This window comes from Alligator mississippiensis, chromosome 7, assembly GCF_030867095.1.
Source record: "Alligator mississippiensis isolate rAllMis1 chromosome 7, rAllMis1, whole genome shotgun sequence".
NCBI lineage: Eukaryota > Metazoa > Chordata > Crocodylia > Alligatoridae > Alligator > Alligator mississippiensis.
Genome location: NC_081830.1, coordinates 37,092,128 through 37,111,634, shown reverse-complemented (window position 1 = coordinate 37,111,634; position 19,507 = coordinate 37,092,128). Strand labels below are relative to the sequence as shown.

Sequence of the window (19,507 nt, the reverse complement as noted above, 5' to 3'; positions counted from 1 at the left end):
TGCAGTAAAGGTACAGATGCCAACACGTTCATACTTCTACTGTATGAACTGTATTCTCTAGGGAGAACTTTACTTCCCAAAGGAATCGTTTTCAAGCATCAGGCAACAAATCAAGCCAGTAAATGTTTATAATAGTCATGTGTAGTCAAATTGTCTTATACTAAAGCAACAGTAGAAGTGTATAATTTCAGATGGCTGGAGAGATTTTATTTCTTAATCTTTTGGTTTTATTACTCCATAACATTTGACTTCTATGATAGATACAGTGGCAATATTAAGCTTTCAGGAGTAACATATTAATAGTTGCTTATAGTATCCGTCTCTATAATAATGTTTATCAACACTCCCTTTGTCATGTGATACCCTCCATGCCCATGATGTGCTTGGGAGATAAAAATTAGGAGGCATTACTTCCTACTCACCCTTGTACGTTACAGATTGTGAGGGGCTCTGAGACTTTGGCAGTAGGAACTATGTAAGTACTAGAGAGAAACAGAGAAAATGTATTGCATGTGTGCAGTCAGATTTTTTATACATGATGTCTATTTGCTTTGCAGATAAGAAAGCCGAAATTGACAGTCTTGCAGCGGAATACATTGCATCAGTGAAGAGCATGTTGCCAGAGCAGCGAGTAGAGCACATCAAGAAGATTCAGAATGCTTACAGCAAATGTAAAGAGTATAGTGATGACAAAGTGCAGCTGGCCATGCAGACCTACGAGATGGTGAGAATTAAGTAACTGCATGCTGTGATTGCATGTGAGAGACTTGCAAAAGAGATCTGGCTGCGAGGGGGCTGTAAGTTTGTTTTTATAATAGGTTCTACCTACCCCTGGAAGTACTCAGTTGAACTGTGCCAGGCACAGTGAGGGGGAAGCAGCCATTAAAGGGTTGGCATTAGAAGCCTTGAAAATGACAGGATCATGACTATTTTCTCTCCTGATTTTCAAGGTTCCTAATAGCATCCTTGACATTGACTACTAGAAGCTTTGAAATTGAAAGGACCTTGTCAGTTCCAGGCTGTTAATACCATAGCACTGTGTACTTACTGTGCACTGCTTGCTTACATTGGGTTTGGATAAGTGCATTTTACATAGTGGAAAAACAGCCCTGTTCAGTCTCAAGGGTATGTACTGTCGGGGCCGAGGGGCTGTGGCCAGCAGCCCGGGCACGTGGGCCGGTGAAAAGGTCGGCACAGCGAACTAGAATTAGGTACTGATGCGTTGAGGTTGATTAAAGATTGTTTTACTTACACCGTAGGTGGTCGCAGTGCAGGCAGGAAAAAAATTTCTTGAGTTGCAGTTACAGACAAACACAAGTGGAGTTTGCTAGGCTCCACCAAAGACACACGAGCTGAGTTTGCTAGGCTCCGCTAAACGAACACGAACAGAGCTCTGGATACCACTCACAGAGTTTGCTAGGCTCCGTGGAATGACCGAAATGAGAGTCCGAAAGGTGACTCTCCACGAGCACGCAGGGTAGAGTACGTCGAGGGATCGTGCGGCGACGGGGAGAGGCTAGAGGTTGATTAGGCCCCTGTATCCTCCTCTAAGGCACACGTGGAGTTTGTTAGGCTCCACAGTACGCTTAGAGTTCTTCACGAGATGGATGTGAAGTCCTCCAACTTGGGCGGAAACTGCTCAAGCCTCTTATATGGCTAGCAAGCCAATCGCTTGCCGCCACGTGGGAATAATTTAGAAACAGCCAATAGTGGGAAACAAATTTACATACGGGTGGCAGGAACTCCTTTGCACTGGGGTTTTCTCTACGCAACTGAGAATTGCACCGTGCAAAGAAAGCTCCATATGGCGGGAAATAATTCTGCAGTGCCGAAGCACACGCAAAATCATACCCTTTGGGTCATGACATGTACTTAAATGGAATACACCGTATCAGTATTTGGCTTTTCTGTCTCATGGATAGACAGCATTGGAGTCTGAACTCTTCTGTTTAGCACTGTCCTACCATGAAACCTGTTTTGTTTTTTTTCTTATTTGCGACTATCTTTTGTGTTGAGTGAGCTTCCATTGTGATTACAGCTTAAGCAAGTGCACTGCATCTGTCAGTAGTTGCTTTTGTGATTTTTTTTTTTTTTGGTCCCCTCAGTTCTTCTTATCTATTATGTAATGGTACTGGTAGCTTGAAAATGATCCCTGTTATTTGTCTAGCTGTTTTTGTTGCATCTGTTGGTTTTGCATCAAAAGACCAGTTAAAACAGTCTAGTGAACATTAAGAAATAAGGGAAAATACCTTCAGTTATTTTGGTTCCCAAGTGGCGGATGGCAATAAATTCATGCCAGTGCCCTTTTCTCTAAATTGCAACCAGGACACAAAATTATTCCCCTTGCTACCATTGACTGTTGAGCAAGTGAGGAGGAGAGACTTTCTGGTTACTGAGGAGATAGCTTTTCACTCTTTCCTCTGTTCTTGTAGAGGACCCTGGTCAACCATACCATTGTATATAGTTTTTTTTAAATCCCTTTTGAGTGTTTCTGATCTCTCTGCATATTTTATCTCATAGACTTGCCAAGCAGAATGAAGATTGCTGTTATGACTGACATTCTTTGTCAGGAGAGAAAATGCAGAATGAGCCAGGCAGAGAATAGAAGCAGCAGTGATGTCTGGTGGCAGTGCCCTTTACTGCAGACAGGGCCCCACAGAAAAAAAAGTAATGGACAGGGTGCACGGCTTGAAAAGCTGATAGCTACCAGTTCAAAGATTAAGCATACAAGATAGAGTGAAAAAAAAATCTGAGCCACAACATCCCTACATTACAAAAGTGGTGCTGCTTAAACCATAGCCCTGTGACTGGAATGCCACTAAGAGATTTTCTATTTAATGCATTTTAAATGTGGCATTAGCACTAGATCAAGAGATCAAGACACTGAGCAGAAAAAATGACTATTGTTTGATTATGTTAGTCAGTGATTTTGTTAATCTTCACTGAATAGTACATATGTCAAAAAGTATGGTCAATGATTTGTTCTGCTAATACCAATGATACTTGTTTAGCATACATTTACTAAATGTTGGTCAGTGAACCCTGCTTATAAAAGTGAGAGGTATCATATTTTCTTTTCTGATCTTGTTCCATCATTTACCTGTCTGAGTCATCTTCAGAGTCCTTTTCCTTTTCTCTCATCTTATGTTCCTTTACTCCCCCCCTCGCTCTTTCCCTTTTTGGGCCCTCTACCTTCTTTCCTTTCCTCTCTCTCACTTCTTCTCCTCACTGTTTCTCTACAGTATATTTTTCTTCTCCAATTTATCACTTCTTCTCTAATGTCCACCTTCTCAATCATACAGGAACAAACTGGGTTTGGAAATTGTTGCTGTAGAGACCTGGTAGCCCCAAGCAGATATGGAACACTATTTGGGGCAGTGCCCAAGTCGCATTCAGTCTCATGGCTGCTGTGAAAGAAAATGCTCTGAGATTCTCAGTAGAATTATCCTTAGGCCTTGTTCCCTTCTTGTGTTCCAAGACTCCTGGCTGTGATGCAGGTGGTGTGAATGTGTCTGTTAGAGCTTGTCTCAACACAGCAGTTATGCCAGTTTAACTGAAGATTAAATGTTAGTGGTGTGACTGTGTGTGGATCATGCCTGATGCTGCTTTTTGCTTTTGAGTCCTGCCCCCCAGCTAGCAGTTTCAGTACCTTTCTCTGCTTCTGTCCATAGCTACTGTTTCCACCCAGCCAATTTGATTTGTCTGCCTGCTGTTGCTAAATATCTATTTTCACAACAATAAATTTGCATAAAGATTGCAGCTTCTGTTTTGAAAATTCTGCAGACCGTCTTTTGTTTCCCTCTCACAGTCAGTGCAGTATTTTTTTCAGGATCAGAATCCAAAGAGTTAGAATCAGATCCATGTTATCCTAAAAGTTAGGAAAAGTACAATAAGCTACTAGAAACGTGTTATTTGTTGGAATATGGATTAATGCAACAATTGATCGATACATATGCAAATCATACAGAGTTCCAGATAATATGAACTGATGAATGAATGGCCCCAGTGAATATGAAACTCGGCATACTATATACAGGTGCACAGAAGTGCTTGGAAAGTAGCTCATTAGTCTTAGAAGGTCAACAGAAAGGCTCCAAAGTCAACAAAGAGTAAATTAAGACCATCACAGGACACCAAAACAAAGATCAGAGTGACCTGGCAGACAGGTGTCACTGTCTGGTGGCAAGGGCTCACTAACTGGTAAGTATTACAATGTGGATGATGTCAGCTAAAGGTGTTTTAGTAATCTGTGAGAACTAGGATGTGTCTGCTGTAAATGCAAAGTTTTGATTGTTGTTTAAAAAAGGGTCCTCAAACTCTTCATGCTTTGTGTCTGGCTTAGGGGTTATGTTCACGTCCATGCTAGATTTGCAACTGAGCCAGCTAGCACCGTGTACCAGCTTGTTTGTGGACTGTAAATCTGGCCAAATTCTTTGTCACCAAAAACTGAAGTCTGCAGTTTCCTTCTAACAGTGTGGTTGTTATGGGCCCAGCATCATGGATGGTATTCCAACAGCACACGAGTGCACGCACAGGCCAGCCAAACTGAGGGAACCTGACGTGACTGGTGTCACCTAACCCATTAACAACTGTAAAGGAGTCAGATAACAACATTGATAGCATCTGCCTTGACCTCATTGGTGATAGCATCTGCCTTGACAACATTACTATTCTACAGTTATTGTAACTAATAATACTAATATCTGTTTTTATTTGACCAGTGTAGCTTGCTAAGAACTCTTGTCTTCTGGGGGGGGAGAAGCAGCAGGTACAGCAGAAATTTGCCAAATATCTTATATTGAAGCAGCCATAAAGCTGACCATGTGACCAGAGTTTGGGGCTTGCTTTTAAGAAAATGTAATGGGCCATGCTTGTCACTGATGGCCAAGGGCCAAAAGACCTAGTGGGGCCAAAGGATCCTGAATTCTGTGGCAGCCTATGCCCACAGTTATAAAGTTCAGCAGGCCCAAAGGCAAATTTTAGCTAAGACTTACAGCAGTCTGTACAGCACCTTCTGTGGTTGTGCTTAGGACTATCTATAGGTCTGTAACATAGTTATAAATCTCTTGATAGATTTAGAAATGGAATCTGGATTAAAATATGATTAAAGAGTAGGGGTGCACTGATAGAGATTTTGGGAGGCGATACCAATAGCTTCTTTTTAAGAAGGCTTATCGGCCGATACCGATCCGATTTCCCATCCAGCTGCATCCAGCTGGTAAGTCTGTTGTGATGGAAGAGGAGGGGGGAGAGAAGGGGCGTGGGGGGGAGACAGTTCAGTGCCTCCTGTGGTGAGGGAGGGAGTAGTGTTGGGGTAGGTGTTGCCCAGCCAGGGTCGGGGTGCAGGATGGAGCCACGGATCATTTGGGGGGCACAGGTGGGGAGTGGCCCCTGCCACTGCTTGCATCCCAGGAGGGCATGGGGGGGGAGGGAGCATGTGCCCCTGGGTCTGCGTGGGACAGGGCAGGCTGCAGCTGCAGGCTGGGGCCAGGGGCCATGCTGGGCTCTTCCTAGTGGGTGGGGGTGGGGTCTGAGCTGCGCTGTGCTTGAAGCGGGCGACGGTGGTGCTAGGAGGGAGGATTTGGAGTGGCTGCAGACCCCCTTCCTTCCCCACTGCCAGGAAGAGCCTGGCGCAGTCCCCAGCCTTCAGCTGCAGCCTGCCCTGCCCCACATTGAGCAGATCCAGGAGCACCCCTTCCCCTCCCCCCATGTTCTCCCCAGGTGCACACAGCAGCGGGAGCTGCTCCCCGCATCCCCAGATGAACTGCGGCTCTGTCTCATGCCCCACACCTGCCCAGCTGGGCAGCACCTACCCCAGCCCCTGCCCCTGCCCCACTCCCTCCCTCACCGCGGGGGGGCATTGATCTATTCCCCCACGCCTCTCTCCCCTTCCACCACAACAGACTTGCTAGCTGCATGCAACTCTCTAAGCTGCTCCTCACTGCCTGTATGCTGTGCTGCAGCTGTGTGCATGCAGGGGCATTTATTGGCCAAATTACGAGACATATCAGGCTGAATTCCTACAGTCAATTTTCTTTATATCGGTGTTGATCCTATATCGGACTGATGTATCGGTGCACCTCTACTAAACAGCAACCCGAAGAAGGATCTCTTTAGTAGGGCTGAGCTGCTTTAGCTTGCATTGGACTGCTAGATTTTCACGAGTTAGAATAGCTGTAGAGATGCCAGGTTCCTCTGGTTTTGCTTTCAACTGTATGGTTTGTTCTTTGCAGGTGGATAAACATATTCGACGGCTGGATGCAGACTTGGCCCGATTCGAAGCAGATCTGAAGGATAAGCTGGAAGCCAGTGACTTTGAGAGCCCTGGAGGACGGGGCCTGAAAAGTATGTGAGTTTCATTTGTATTGTGACCAGGGCTGTCTCGCTCAGCGCTGGAAAACCTTGTTGTGCAGTGCATCTGTCTCATGCGTTGCAGGTGGCCCTGGATGAAGGAAAGGGAGAATTTTGCCTCTTAAATTTTAGTGTGCGCTGTTTTTGTTAATGCTCTTCTGAGGTTTAGGCAATCTTGTCGTAGGCATCACTGCTCACTTGGGCAGAGTAACAAAGAAAATGGGCGACTGGTGCCTCCTAAGTTGGGAGGGCACCTGACCCCCCAGCAGGCAGTTGGTGCCGACCGGGGGCTTCCCCCACGGCCAGTCACGCACGCTGACCCAGAAGTAGTGTTCCCTCTAAGCTGGCTCTAAGAGGGTATGTTGTCCGGAAGTGCCAGTGGCACGCCCGGAAGGGCGAGGGATGTGCCCAGAAGTGCCAGCGGCACTTCTCCTGGTGCCCCACTCCCTTGCTGGCACTCGGGGGAGCACCAGCTCTCCTGTCTGTCCCCCCTGCCTGCTGCCTAAGTGGGGAACGCTGCTGTGAGGGGGTGCACTAGTGTTCTCAGGGGGTGCATGTGCACCCCTGTGTGCTCCCTACTCGTCACCACTGACAACAAATAGTCAAGAACCCCCTTACCACCTGATATATCCTGAGGTATGGCCCCTTCTCTCACTGATTAAAAACAGGCTAAAGGCAAAGTGGGGCTGCAGTGGGAAGAATCTGCACCCATCATCCATAGCTTTTAAATCTTTTAATCTACTTTGGGTTGAGGAAACTTCACTTCTGGTTTGTCTTACATTGAGAGGTATAAGCCCTTTTAGGGGAAAAGGATGATTTGCTTTTTAAGAAAAAATATGAATTAGAAAGAAAAAGCATAAGTTAAATAATATTAAGGGTCCAGTTGAAACTGGCAACAGTAGTGAACTTGAAGAGTTAAAGGAAACCAGTCTTCTTAACTTGGATAAGAAATTTTATGTAGCAAAAAGTCAAATAAAATACAGAAGCAATGAACAGTGTACGGCTAGTTTGTGCCTTTAACTTGATAACAGTATGGCTCTGAGGGATGTACTTAAGCTGGTAGTAGAGGCAGCGGTATCTTGCTTCTCAACTAGCATGCATAGTAGCCCTTTGATGGGAAGACTTGAGTAAATTTTAGAAGCATTGACTCTATGGTTCTTAAACTTTTTGTATTTGAGGCACCCCTCACTAGACTTGAGGCATCTGCCAGCACTTTTGTTTTGACTACAGAAAAATAATAGAGTAATTATTTTTTTGCAAAGAACTCAGAAAGACCACAACAGGACAGACTGTTCTATGAGAACCCCTATGGGTTTCTCTTTGAAATCTCTGGTTTATCTTGTGAATCATATTTGTACATCTAACAGTGCTAACATTGTGTGTTGCACACTTGAAAGGATTTCAAGGGCCCCCCCAGGGTGCCATGGAACCACGGTTGACACTCACTGGGTTAACTAGATGGTTTTCAATATACAGTAACAGGCCAGATTCTGTGGTTTACACCCTGTGCAAATATATTGACTTACGTTGTTCAACTACTCTAGTTGCCAACTGGAGCAGAATTTGGCATTCTGCATGTGACATTATTTGCATACTATACACATTTTCTATATCAAAAGGGCCTTATTTGTATACTGTATTATTTAAAAGTCCTTAAAGTAATACGAGCATCCAGGAAAAAATATAAAACAGTCGATACTTGATCTGAAATCTAACTAATTTGTAATAATGCTGTCTTTCAGAGGGGCGAAGTCAGAAGGACAAGAGAGGCTCCCGAGGTCGTGGTAGGCGAACATCTGAAGAAGATACTCCAAAGAAAAAGAAGCTGAAAGGAGGGTAAGAGACAAACAGCTGCAAGCTTAGTGAGTTTATGGGAAAGTTTTTGCAGTTCATGGAATGCCAAGCCAAACTCTCTAGGCCTTTTTGTAACTCTCCCATCTGAAGAGTACTAACTCTGCCTTCTCTTCGTTTTTCCCCTTGTCTCCAATGTGGAGGGATCTTTATAGTATTAAGTGTTTCTGTGCTGTGCAAGGAGTTAAAGTAGCTGAAACTGTGTCTGTATCCAAGGTGGCAGGAATGTAGCCTCTGATTTTAGCAAACTTGAAGCAAAAAACTTTGCTTTTTTGTGGTTTGGCCTTTTCTATCAGTTACCACTAATTGGAAAGGTCCCCTAATGTGCAAGCTAGTTTTGAAGAACAATAATGCATCACTCAGAAATCTTGGAGTCATTTCCAAATTCCTTCTATCCTAGATCATGGATCTAGATCTTAAATAGATTTGAGTTATTTAATCTAGCCCTTTGTAACAAATAGGAAAGAATCTCCACTCTATTTTTCAAGTGCTGTGTATTAAAAGGACAATGCCAACTTGAATATTTTGAATGGGCTAACTTCAGAACAATTCCATTTTCTCATTGACTACTCTTAAATGGCATATTCTGACTACTTAAGACTTTTTTCCCTTAAAAAGTTAGTCTTTCTCAGCTCCTGTCAATGTCTATAATGGTATTTTTCCAAGAAGGGCAACATTGATTATAGAGTAATATTAAATAAATGAACAGTTGTAGGAATCTTAGCTGTTATAACCAGAACCACTCCAAAACACTGCAGACAGAAATTATTTTTAAGTTACTAGTGAAAAAAGTAGGCTTTCTCTGCAGTTGTTTTTTATAGGTTAGTACTCACTGTGTTGTATGGTATAACTTATTCTTCTCTTTTCCTTTCTCTGCATTTAAAACATCAGATCACTTTGGTTTTGTCTATGTTCCAAGTTATTCAGATTCTTTTTGGTGCTTTAATATCTGATATATTTCTTATACCACCACGTTGCCTTTATTTGTTATTCATGAAGATACAGTTTAAGCTGAACTCCTGGGTAGAATTAAATTAAATATTGAGTTTTAAGTGAACACAAATATTTGACTGTCGCTTCATACCCTGTAGTGTTTCTCCTTCTACAGATCTGAGTTTGCTGATACCATCCTCTCCGTTCATCCTTCGGATGTCCTAGACATGCCAGTGGATCCGAATGAGCCCACCTACTGCTTGTGCCACCAGGTGTCCTACGGAGAAATGATTGGCTGTGATAACCCAGATGTGAGTGCCTGATGTGGCTTGTTTTCAGGATGTACAGCAAGAATCTGCTTCCCACATGCCTTTCTAGTACAGCAACATCTGATTGGGGGTGGGGTGAAACCTGCAGTTTTAGGTCGTTCATTTTTAGTTTAAAGTACGCTAATTTTCTCTTCTGTTTTCTTTCTCTCTGGTTTGCAGTGTCCAATTGAGTGGTTTCATTTTGCTTGTGTGGACCTTACCACAAAACCAAAAGGAAAATGGTAAGTAAGAGCAAAGGCAAAGGTTTTCCTTGTTAATTCTCTTCTGCCTCTCTCTTCTCAACCACGAAGAAAAATAAATTCTGTCATCTGGACCTGCCTCAGTACATGAGCTGTGCTTTTACTAACATGCAGGTTTTTAGCCTGTAGTGTTTAGGGATCTTATCTGTGTGTACAAACAAGATAAAACTGGAAATTACTACATTTCTAAAGATTGCTTCTGTTGGAGCACAGATTCTCAGATTGCAGTAGGAACAGAATAAGGCCTGAAGGAGATACTGCTTGAGCAAGAGTTTACAGGATTTCACCCAAGTCCGAGTAGGGTAGAAAAAACAGCTTGTATTTATATAGCTGTGTATTCATCAAATTCCTATGTAGGATGGATATATTTGCTACATAGCTACTGCAGTGCTATAGTTAAAACTAAGGAGGGCGTTTGTACTTTGCCCTTGTCCTTGGGAGTTTATAGTATTTAAGGATGTACATCCTTTGGGCTGATTTCGGGTTTTTTCCAAATTAGACTTATGCAGTTGTCTCGACCTTTTTTTTTTCCTAAACCCATTCAAATTTTGGCAAGGACACATCTTTCATACTTTGAAAAACTCCCATCTTTTTGTTTGGAAAACTGAAACCAGCTTTACTGTAAAGCTTTACACTTGGCAGATATATTACCCTGACTGAAAAATTATATCTTGCTAAATAGTGGGGAGGGGAAGGATGCATAATGAGGTTAGAATTACAGGGATTTAAAAACTGCACTTCACAAGAATAACATGTTAATCTGGCTAAGTGAAATATGATTTGCACCAATGCTCTGATGCTTTCAAGGCATGGAGGCACTGAATGATATGGTATGTACATTAATAGTAGGGTGTGTTGTATTATATGTAAGTGTCCAACTTGGAGGACAAACACACAATACTATCTGGAAGACTACATGTAAAATCTGATGCACAGTTCAGCTAAATGGGTGGAAAGACTCCCATTATTCTTAATGGATTTAGGAATCCCTAATGTTGCTCCCCTCACTCCAAAGAAGCACCGTGGCTTCTTTGCTGGTTGCCATACTTTCTGCACCTTCTCCATTAAATGCTTTCCTTTGCCCTTATGTTCTATAATATTAGAACATCAGCAACAAATGAATTGGATGCCTATGCAGGTGGTTACTTCATTGAGTTAATCAGCTGACTATTTTCCTACCCTCTCAGTAGTGAAGGACTCCTAGCTAAACATCCTTAACATTTGGAGATGAATACTATACTTTTCTGTCCCTAGGTTTTGCCCACGTTGTGTTCAGGAAAGGAAGAAAAAGAAATAAGGAAGGGGAGGGGAATACATACTCTAAGATGAGAAGAAGAATTTAATATATTCCTTCCTTCATGTTGCAATATTATATTTTTGACCTACCTTCCTTGTTCTTATTTGATATTTAATTGTCCAATGGCCAGTTTTAATTCTTGTTGTTTCATACAAATATGACTTAGGGAGGGAGGGAGGATGGGGGGGTGGGGAAGTTGTCACAGGGATTTTATTTAAGTTAATGCTTAAACAGCACTGAAAAAAATGTGTTACTATGAAGTACCTGGAGCAGCAAGCAGCTGTAATTTCTGCTGTTGTATTGGAATCTGTGAAACTGCTCAAGGCGTTTCAGGGGAACCAGAGAGTTACCTTTCAGCATGATCCATTGTGACCACCTAAGCAAGGCAGGTATGGAGCTTTGCATAGTGCAAATGAAGGATTTCTATAGGAAAGTAAGCTGCACAACTGAAATACAGGTTTCCCTTGCTTTATGTTGTACATGCATTCCTGGAAAACATCACATAACTCTAATTTGCATCGAGGGAACCCACTTTACAATGTAACAAATAGGAATATGTTCCAAGACCTTGACTGTACTGACGCCCAGACCCATTTCTACCACCTTTACAAAACAATTTTGGTACTCACCAACAGCAGACAGTACACACAAGTAAAAGGTGGTGGTGGATGTTACCATAATGGGGATGGCAGCTACAGAAACGCGTCGCAGACAAGTGAGGAGCACAAATCCATACAGGAGGCTATATTTTGGTGCATGTCACTCCCACAATGCACCGCACAAAGCAGCTGACTGCGGGCTTCCACCACATCGATCGCATAAGAGTTAATTTACCTTTCATAAAACTAATTTTTGGTATCAAAAGGGTCATGGCATAAGAGCGAATTCGCACATACAGAACCTGCATAAAGCAAGGGAAATCTGTATGCTTCTTCATTTAGGCACGAAGTCTGTTTCTGGGGGTTTTTCTGCACAGTTTTATAGTAGTGAAGGCAATCTGCAGGCCAGCAAACTCTTTCCAGTGTGTTATTTCCCCCCAAGCCAAGTACAGTGTTTAATTTTTGGTGAGGCATGCTTTGTGTGTGTATGTATATATGTGTGTGTGTGTGAAGATGTACATCCTTTATTATTGGAATAATCTCTGTTAAACTTTGCACTGCCATGTTTTGACTTGATCCCATCCCTACTGGCCTCAGTAAGAGAAGAATCTACCCTTTTGGTTTGAATTCCAAGCTCCTCCTATAAAGGGTGTGTCCAATGTAGAAAAAGAGGTTCAAGTATCAAAGGAAGTGTCCTGTTGTTGCTAGTAACAGTAATAGAGCAAGACAGTTGCACCCTTCCTGCCCTTCTTCAGAAATCCTTGAAGATCTTTACTGTGAAGACAAAGAGTGTTGTTATGAAGAGAGTGGGGTCTGACTTCCTCATGCTGTAGCATGGAGGTCCATTTTCATTACTTATATTTCTATAAGGTGTATCTGTACCTGCCTTATGTCTCTGTGTTGCACATTTGGTAAATGATCAGAAAAAAAGCTTTAAAAAGACAATAACATTGTGGGAACATATATAGGTTTCTGTGATGTTTCAGCAATGCCGAAATGGAGCCCTTTGATTTTACCGACATGGGTATATTTTCTGATTTTTAACCTGAGTCCATTGCAAAACCATTGCTAGTGAAACAGAAGCCACAGCAGAGATGCTTATAAAAATAACTTCTTGTTTGGAAATTTGCCTACCTTCAATTTTTATGAGCTGCCCTTCAGTTTAACAGCTAAAATGTGAATCTTGCTATTGTTGCCATGTCATACACTGCAGTGAAAGGAAGAGAAAGGAATCCAGGAGGAGGAACAAGAAATGTCACAGACACATTTCCTCATTTTTCCCCTCTTGTTGAGTTCTGCTTGGTTCAAGAAGTGCTGGGGCAGGCAGCAGAGGGGAGTTTATTTCCTATATTTTGGGAATCAACTGCCTGTAGCCACAAATTACTGTCCCAGGGCACTGCTTTGCCAGTAAAGCATATCCAAAATACAGCAGTGCTCTGGCCATGTCTGCTGTATTATATACCACTGGATTGGCATCATGGGGTTTCAGTGTAATAGAACCGGGTCCACAGCCTTAAAAAACCCACAAATCTTAATGAAGAAGGCAGGCTTTTGCAATCAGCCATTCCAGTGTTTTCTTTAAAAGAGCAAGCCAAAAAACAAGCTAATCCTTTTACAGAAAGAACATTGACTGATGCCATTTTCACTCACATTTTTATAAAAGATGAATACAAACACAGCTCTTATTGATTCTCCTTTCCCACCTCATGCTCTGTGCATGCAGCTTCGTAGAAGACAGCAGATAGAATTGTCATAGAAAAAAGCCCTCTTGGTATCAGTGTAGATTTTCTTGTGAAGGTCTCTTAACTTTTATCACATCAGCTACAAAACATATATATGTATCTCCAGGGTCTTGAAGCTTAAATTGTGATGTTGTACATGTCCCTATTGTGTCACATCACTCCATATTATACACAAAGTTGTCATATGTATGTTTACAGGAATGTCTTTTTTTTTTTTTTTTGCATTTTAAAATGAACATACTAAGAATACATGCACGCAGCTTAGAAACAGATTGCTAGGGGGAAGGGGAGAGAGCACAGTTGCACGTTTGACTGGGGGTTATAGTTAGTCCTTTTAAGGGTCCTGCCCCTGTTTAGTAAATCTTTTCATGATACCTCATGAATCAATGTGTAGTACAGTAACCAGTGAGTAACACCTGTACCTCGTTAATCTGCTACACTGGATTTCAAGTAGGAATGTCACTGTGTTCTGAAGACCGTGTAATATTGATGATGTTCCAGGTTCCATTTTTCCCCTTCCAATCATACAATATTGTAGATGACATTTTATTAAAAAAAAACTTTGAAGAAAACCTTAGTGGAATAATTACAACAGTTTAAGTGTTTTGATTAAACTGAATCTCAAAACCTTGTGCACCTCTGTGGAGGTCTTGCTGGATAAGCATCATTGTAGACTTGAGCAGCTATAACTTATCAGCACAGAACTGACTACTGTTAACTCAGAAGAGTTGGTCACTTAGGACAGCAAACTATTTTAGTGATTTTTTTTTTTTCTCCGAGTGCCTAGGGTTTGGAAAAAGTTTTGCTTTCTGTTTTACCTGAGGAAGCAAAAGACATAGGGTTTAGCACCTTGTATCTGTCCTAAAGATGAAAAATATGTCTCTGATGGGAACTGTAAATAGTAGGTGAGATCACAGTTATATATACCTTCCTTAGAGTACAACCTCTGAAGTGTCTTGGATCATGAGAGTTAAAACAGAGTTAGTCTGAGCAATAAAGCTGTCCCATGTTGAACATATCATAACAAACAGAGACTCTAATAATCAGTTGACAGACTTAGGAATATCTGTTCTCCATTTCTGAGTTTGGGTTTGTTTGGCTCCATTTTAAACAGGAACATCAATAACCATGAGTTTTGGTCACAAGAATTCAAGTCGTTCCGAATTTTGAATGTACAGTGTTAAATGTATATTATCTGTGTGGAGATGGATAAATAGAACTATGAGAGATTTAAAAGTAATGTTCCACTAAAGATTGTCAAAAAAAGCTTTGTCAAACACTTTCATATTTTGTGGTGTTCAGCTTTATCACAATTCATCCAAATTGGAGTTGATGCAACTTTTAAGCTGATTTATTGTATCTTTATTTTCAAAGGAATTAGATCCATGTTTCCTTTGTAAATGGAAGAGAATGTTATAAATCTTTTTATTAAAAATAATGTAAAGTTAAAATGTATATCTGTATTTTTGGATCATGTTATAGATAATGGATATATTGTTATAAATAAAGTATTTTTGGGAAAAAAAAGTCTGAGATGACGTTGTGTCAGGGGTCTGGGATAAAATTTAAGTTTGCACAAAGGGAACATATATAGATACTGCCACAAATAATATAGTGGGTGGACATGCCTGCAGCTGAAGATTTGGTCTTGTGACTAATGCTTACCATTGGCTCTGGTTCCTTTGTATTTAACAAAGGGTTTTATAACATGACTTACTTTATATATTTGAAATGTGAGTGGCAAGTTCCCTACGTTTTATCCATTGTCTAGAATGTGGTGATGGAGTGAGGATTGTGTTGGACTCACTAACTTCTATTGTGGTTGCCAGTATGTTTGCCACACTCAATATGTCACTGTGGCCCTTGAGGCTAGTAGCATAACTCTGCCATCTTGTGAAACAGTATCTGGCTGTCCCCTTCCCTGAATTGTTCCTTGCCTAATATGTCACTATCTTAGGAGATGGTGGCTTCTGTGTGTAAGGCCCTGTATGAAAGTAGTTACTTACTTTTCCGACAGAAACAATCCCAAACTTTTCCAGAGTGCAGAGTACATGAATTGGTATCAAATCATAACAGTAACATTTTGTACTTGCATAACTTCACACAGGGTCCAAAGCAGAGGAGAATCTAGCCTACCACAGACCTGTCTGGCCTATTGCAGGCAGGATTTAAGGAAAAGCTCTTTATCTCCATCTAAAGGTGAAGTGGGAGAACCTGAGGCAGTGTTCTTACCTTGTTTTGAGCTAGTTTGTATAGGCTAGCTTCTTGTGCCTCCTATGGGCAAACAGCTTCATTGCATCTGCTGGCATATACCACTCCTTATGTATATCAGCAGAGCTCAAAAAGTATAACTTGGACTTTCTGCAGTTTGTATCCCCATGCCATGATGTATTTACTGTGCAAGGTCAGACATATATAAGAGGAAGGGAACAGTAGAGCACATAAAGACTAACCAGTGGAGGAACACTTAAGTTTGATTAAGAGGTGGTCTGAATGGGTGTGATGATCAGTGACTCCATTCCAGTCTCAAATTCAAATTTATTAAACACATAAGCGATACCACTACATGAGCAAAACCCTGAATGGTCTGTAAAGGTATATTTACATAGGCTGTCCTAACAATGCACGATGACTCGGCTGATCAGGGATCATCACGGCAGTTTTGACCAGCATGGTCTCTTCTGGCTTGGTGACAGCTCCCCAAACTTAAGTTGTTTCCTTAGCCTTTATACCCTTTTACAGTCCTCTTTCTTCTGTGTATTCTACATATGGTCATGCTGTAGATCCTCACCAGCTACCTTTTACAGTGGTTGTTTCCTCATCAGTTGGTCACCCTCTGTCACCTTCAGCTTGTTTCTTTCTGAACTTGCTTCTCCCCTACTGAGCTATCCTTAGGTTTTGTTTGCCTTTTCTTATTCTATCTTGTTTTCCTGCATTCTACAGCCATCTACATTTTGTTTTGCCTACAGCCGTTGTTTACACTACTTTTGTGCTGTTGCCTCTTTGTGCATTTTGCTTGCAGCTCATGTCCATTCAAAAAAAGGAGACAAAATGGCATCAATTATGCCAAAGCAGCTTTTCAGGCCTACAGTTGCATCTGCTGGCATACACTTCAAGCTATACCAGCAGAGCTCAAAATGTATAATTTGGACTTTCTGTGTGGTCTGTATCCCCATTCCACGATGGATTTACTATGCAAAAGTAGGCATATAAAAGAGGAAGGGAGCGTCAGACCACCTAAAGGTGAACCAGTCCTCATCTACGCATCACACTGTTGCTGTAGCGATCACATGCGTCTACACATGACTGGCAGCTACTTCGCCATAGTGGTGCATTCCCATTATAGTGCGCCATTAAAGCGAAGTAGCAGCTAAAAATAACCATGCACCATTACTGTGCTGTGCATTAGTATTTCCAAAAGGAAGTGCTAAACCACGGTGCAGTAACAATATCACTGTAGGGCAACATGTAGATGCACTCCTAGTGGAGGAACTGGATCAGCCTATCTAGAAGGTAGGAGACTATTAATTTATTAGTTTGGTTTATTGGATTATCAGAAAAGGAGGAAGCTATTGACAAAACAATCTCTTATTATTAACAGAATAATTTCCCATTCTGATCCTCCAAAAAGCTCACTTGTTTTGATGTACAAAAACAGAACTAGTTTTTTTCCAGGTTTCATCCCTCAAAATCATGTATAGCTTTCAAAAGTTGAAAGTATATTTTACATGCCATTCCCCTAGTAGAGACTTTAAGGGTGAAAACTTCAAAACGTGCTGATCTAAAATACTTTTTTGATTGTGAGAATAGCTATCTCTATTGGGAAATTAGTTGTTACAAAAATTCACTCAAATTCGTAAGTATTTAGATTTATCATGCTCAAGTTCTCCTTCCAAAATGCTAATATCAGTTAAGACATTTTATTACATTGAGTTTTTTCTACATACCTGAACACATTCACCGTTTGTTATTTACATATCACAAAAGTACAGTAAACATTTGAAGCTGTGTTTTAAAAACTTTGTATAGGATGTCAGCTTCATGTGCAAGAACATTAAGATCTTGAGAAGTAACATCCTAAACCTTTTCCTGTAGGGACTTGACTCTTAGAAAAGTAACAGGCTCTTCTACTATAAACTCAACAGCTTTCAGCACAGGCACCTGTAGAATTTTCAAAATGAAATGGGGTGATAGGGTAGGTAAAGGAGAGGTCTTAAAATGGGCACAGCTACCTACAATACAGGTTTCCCTTGCTTTATGCTGTACATATATTCCTGTAAAATGGTGCATAACTCAAATTCGCATAAAGGGAGCCCACTTTACAATGTAACAAATAGGGATGCGTTCTAAGACCTTGACTGTACTGACTCCCAGACACATTTCTACCACTTTACAAGACAATTTTGGTACTCACCAACAGCAGACAGTACACACAAGCACAGGGTGGTGGTGAATGTTACTATAATGGGGATGGCAACTACAGAAACACGTGTTGCAGACGAGCGAGGAGCACAGATCCGCACAGACTACATTTTGGTGTGCATCACTCCCACAATGCACTGCACAAAGCTGATTGCAGGCTTCTACCACACCAATCTCATAAGAGTGAATTTACCCCACATATAATGAATTTTTGGTATAAAAAGGGTCATCGCATAAGAGCAAATTCACACGCACAGAACCTGCATAAAGTGAGGGAAACCTTTAGTGCAGACAATATGACGGAAGAGAGAAACATCTACATGAGATCTTTTTAAGATCCTTTGATAATAGTCAATCTCAGCAGTGTTCAATCTTCTGGCCTGTGGGCTGGATCCAACATGGGGTTGGTGCATGGCATTGGGTGGGTTCCAGTGCACCAGTTAAGCCCCATGCGTTGGATCCAACCACCACTGTGATCCCGTGCACCAGCACAGTGTGATGCATGGGGCCATGTTATCCGGTCTGGAGGGCTTCCCACAGGTCCAAAAATTTGGCAGTGGGGGAGCAGAGGCAGCATTATTGCCACAGCTTCCAGAGCCAATGCAATGAATGGTGTCACTACTTTTCTCACCATCAAACGTCTGAACCTGAGAGATGACACAGCCCTACAGGCCAGATTTGGCCCATGGGCTAGAGATTGAGCATGGCAGGCCTGTCTGATGGGCTGCTTTTTTGCTGGTCCCAGGACAGGAGTGACAGGCTGCCCTAAATACCCACCCTCTCGCAGGCTGATGGTCTGGGTGATCCTACTATCTCTGAATGCAAAAGATTTGGAAAAACTGAGCCAGGGTGGGGGTGACTGGTACTGTTTGACTGTGGCCGTACGCATGGGAGTGCGCGGACAACAGCAGCGAGGACATTTGAAGGAGTTGACGCCAGGGGATGAATCACTTACAACACCTGGTTCTGCTGCAGCCGGTGCTGCCCCGGGCTGCCTGCCAAGCCACGGGGTGGCAGAGAGGGGCCAAGTTTAAGACCGTTTGACTCGAGTTTTGGTGGTGCTCGACCCTCTGCGTGAGACGGAGATGTCGCGGGTTGGAACCGAGGCAGGGCCTGCTCCGGCTTGGCCGGGCTGCTGTGCCTGGGCGGCAGACAAGGATGGGGCGTCCACGGGCGCAGTGTCGCAGGGCCTGGCAGGCAGGGTGTGGCTAGAGCGGGCCTGCGCCGGGCGGAGGAGCCCCGCCCCCCGCTGCCATCGCGCCCTGAGGCGCAGGCGGCGAACAGGTGTCGGCGAAGCTGGGCCACAACCGCCCCCCGTGGCGACCCCGCCCCTGGCGTGACGCCAGGATTGGCTCCGCCCCCTACGCGCTGTGCGCAAGTGCAAGGTCTCCCGGTCCAGCCCTGCGGGGGGCCGAGCGCGGGGCTGGAGAGGTTTTTCCCAGGAGGCGCCGCGCGGGATTGGGGGGGGGGGGGGGGGCAGGTTTTAGTCGGCGGAAAGAAAATCGAAAGGAGGTGGGGCGGAGTAGGAGCGGCTCGCGCAGCCGGAGTGCAGCGCTCCCGGTCTCGGTAAAGCGGGCGAGAGGCGGCGTGCGGGGCGCTACACTGCATGCACTGCACTGCACGTCCTTGGCGGCGCTTGGCATTGCCCGCCCGCCTGCCCAGGCACTGGCGGTGTGCCTCCTGCCCTGGCTCTGGCTGTGGCGGGCACTGGTCTTGCCCGTGTGGGGATCCCCGGGGCAGACGT

General features: G+C 43.1%; 1 protein-coding gene across 9 annotated transcripts in view; it reads left to right on the top strand.

Moving 5' to 3' along the window:
- The window catches only part of LOC102572947 (inhibitor of growth protein 5), a 41,079-nt gene that overhangs the window by 1,513 nt on the left and 20,059 nt on the right, over nt 1-19,507 (top strand). For 8 of the 9 annotated variants that reach the window (XM_059730816.1, XM_059730814.1, XM_059730815.1 and 5 more), the window contains exons 3-7: nt 558-724; nt 6,234-6,345; nt 8,094-8,187; nt 9,311-9,446; nt 9,624-9,685. In XM_059730816.1, coding sequence (XP_059586799.1) covers nt 558-724; nt 6,234-6,345; nt 8,094-8,187; nt 9,311-9,446; nt 9,624-9,685 — 571 coding nt within the window. Of the gene's footprint in view, nt 1-557; nt 725-6,233; nt 6,346-8,093; nt 8,188-9,310; nt 9,447-9,623; nt 9,686-10,957; nt 14,869-19,507 lie in introns of those variants that run through there. The other variant, XM_014596933.3, reaches the window with a different exon arrangement.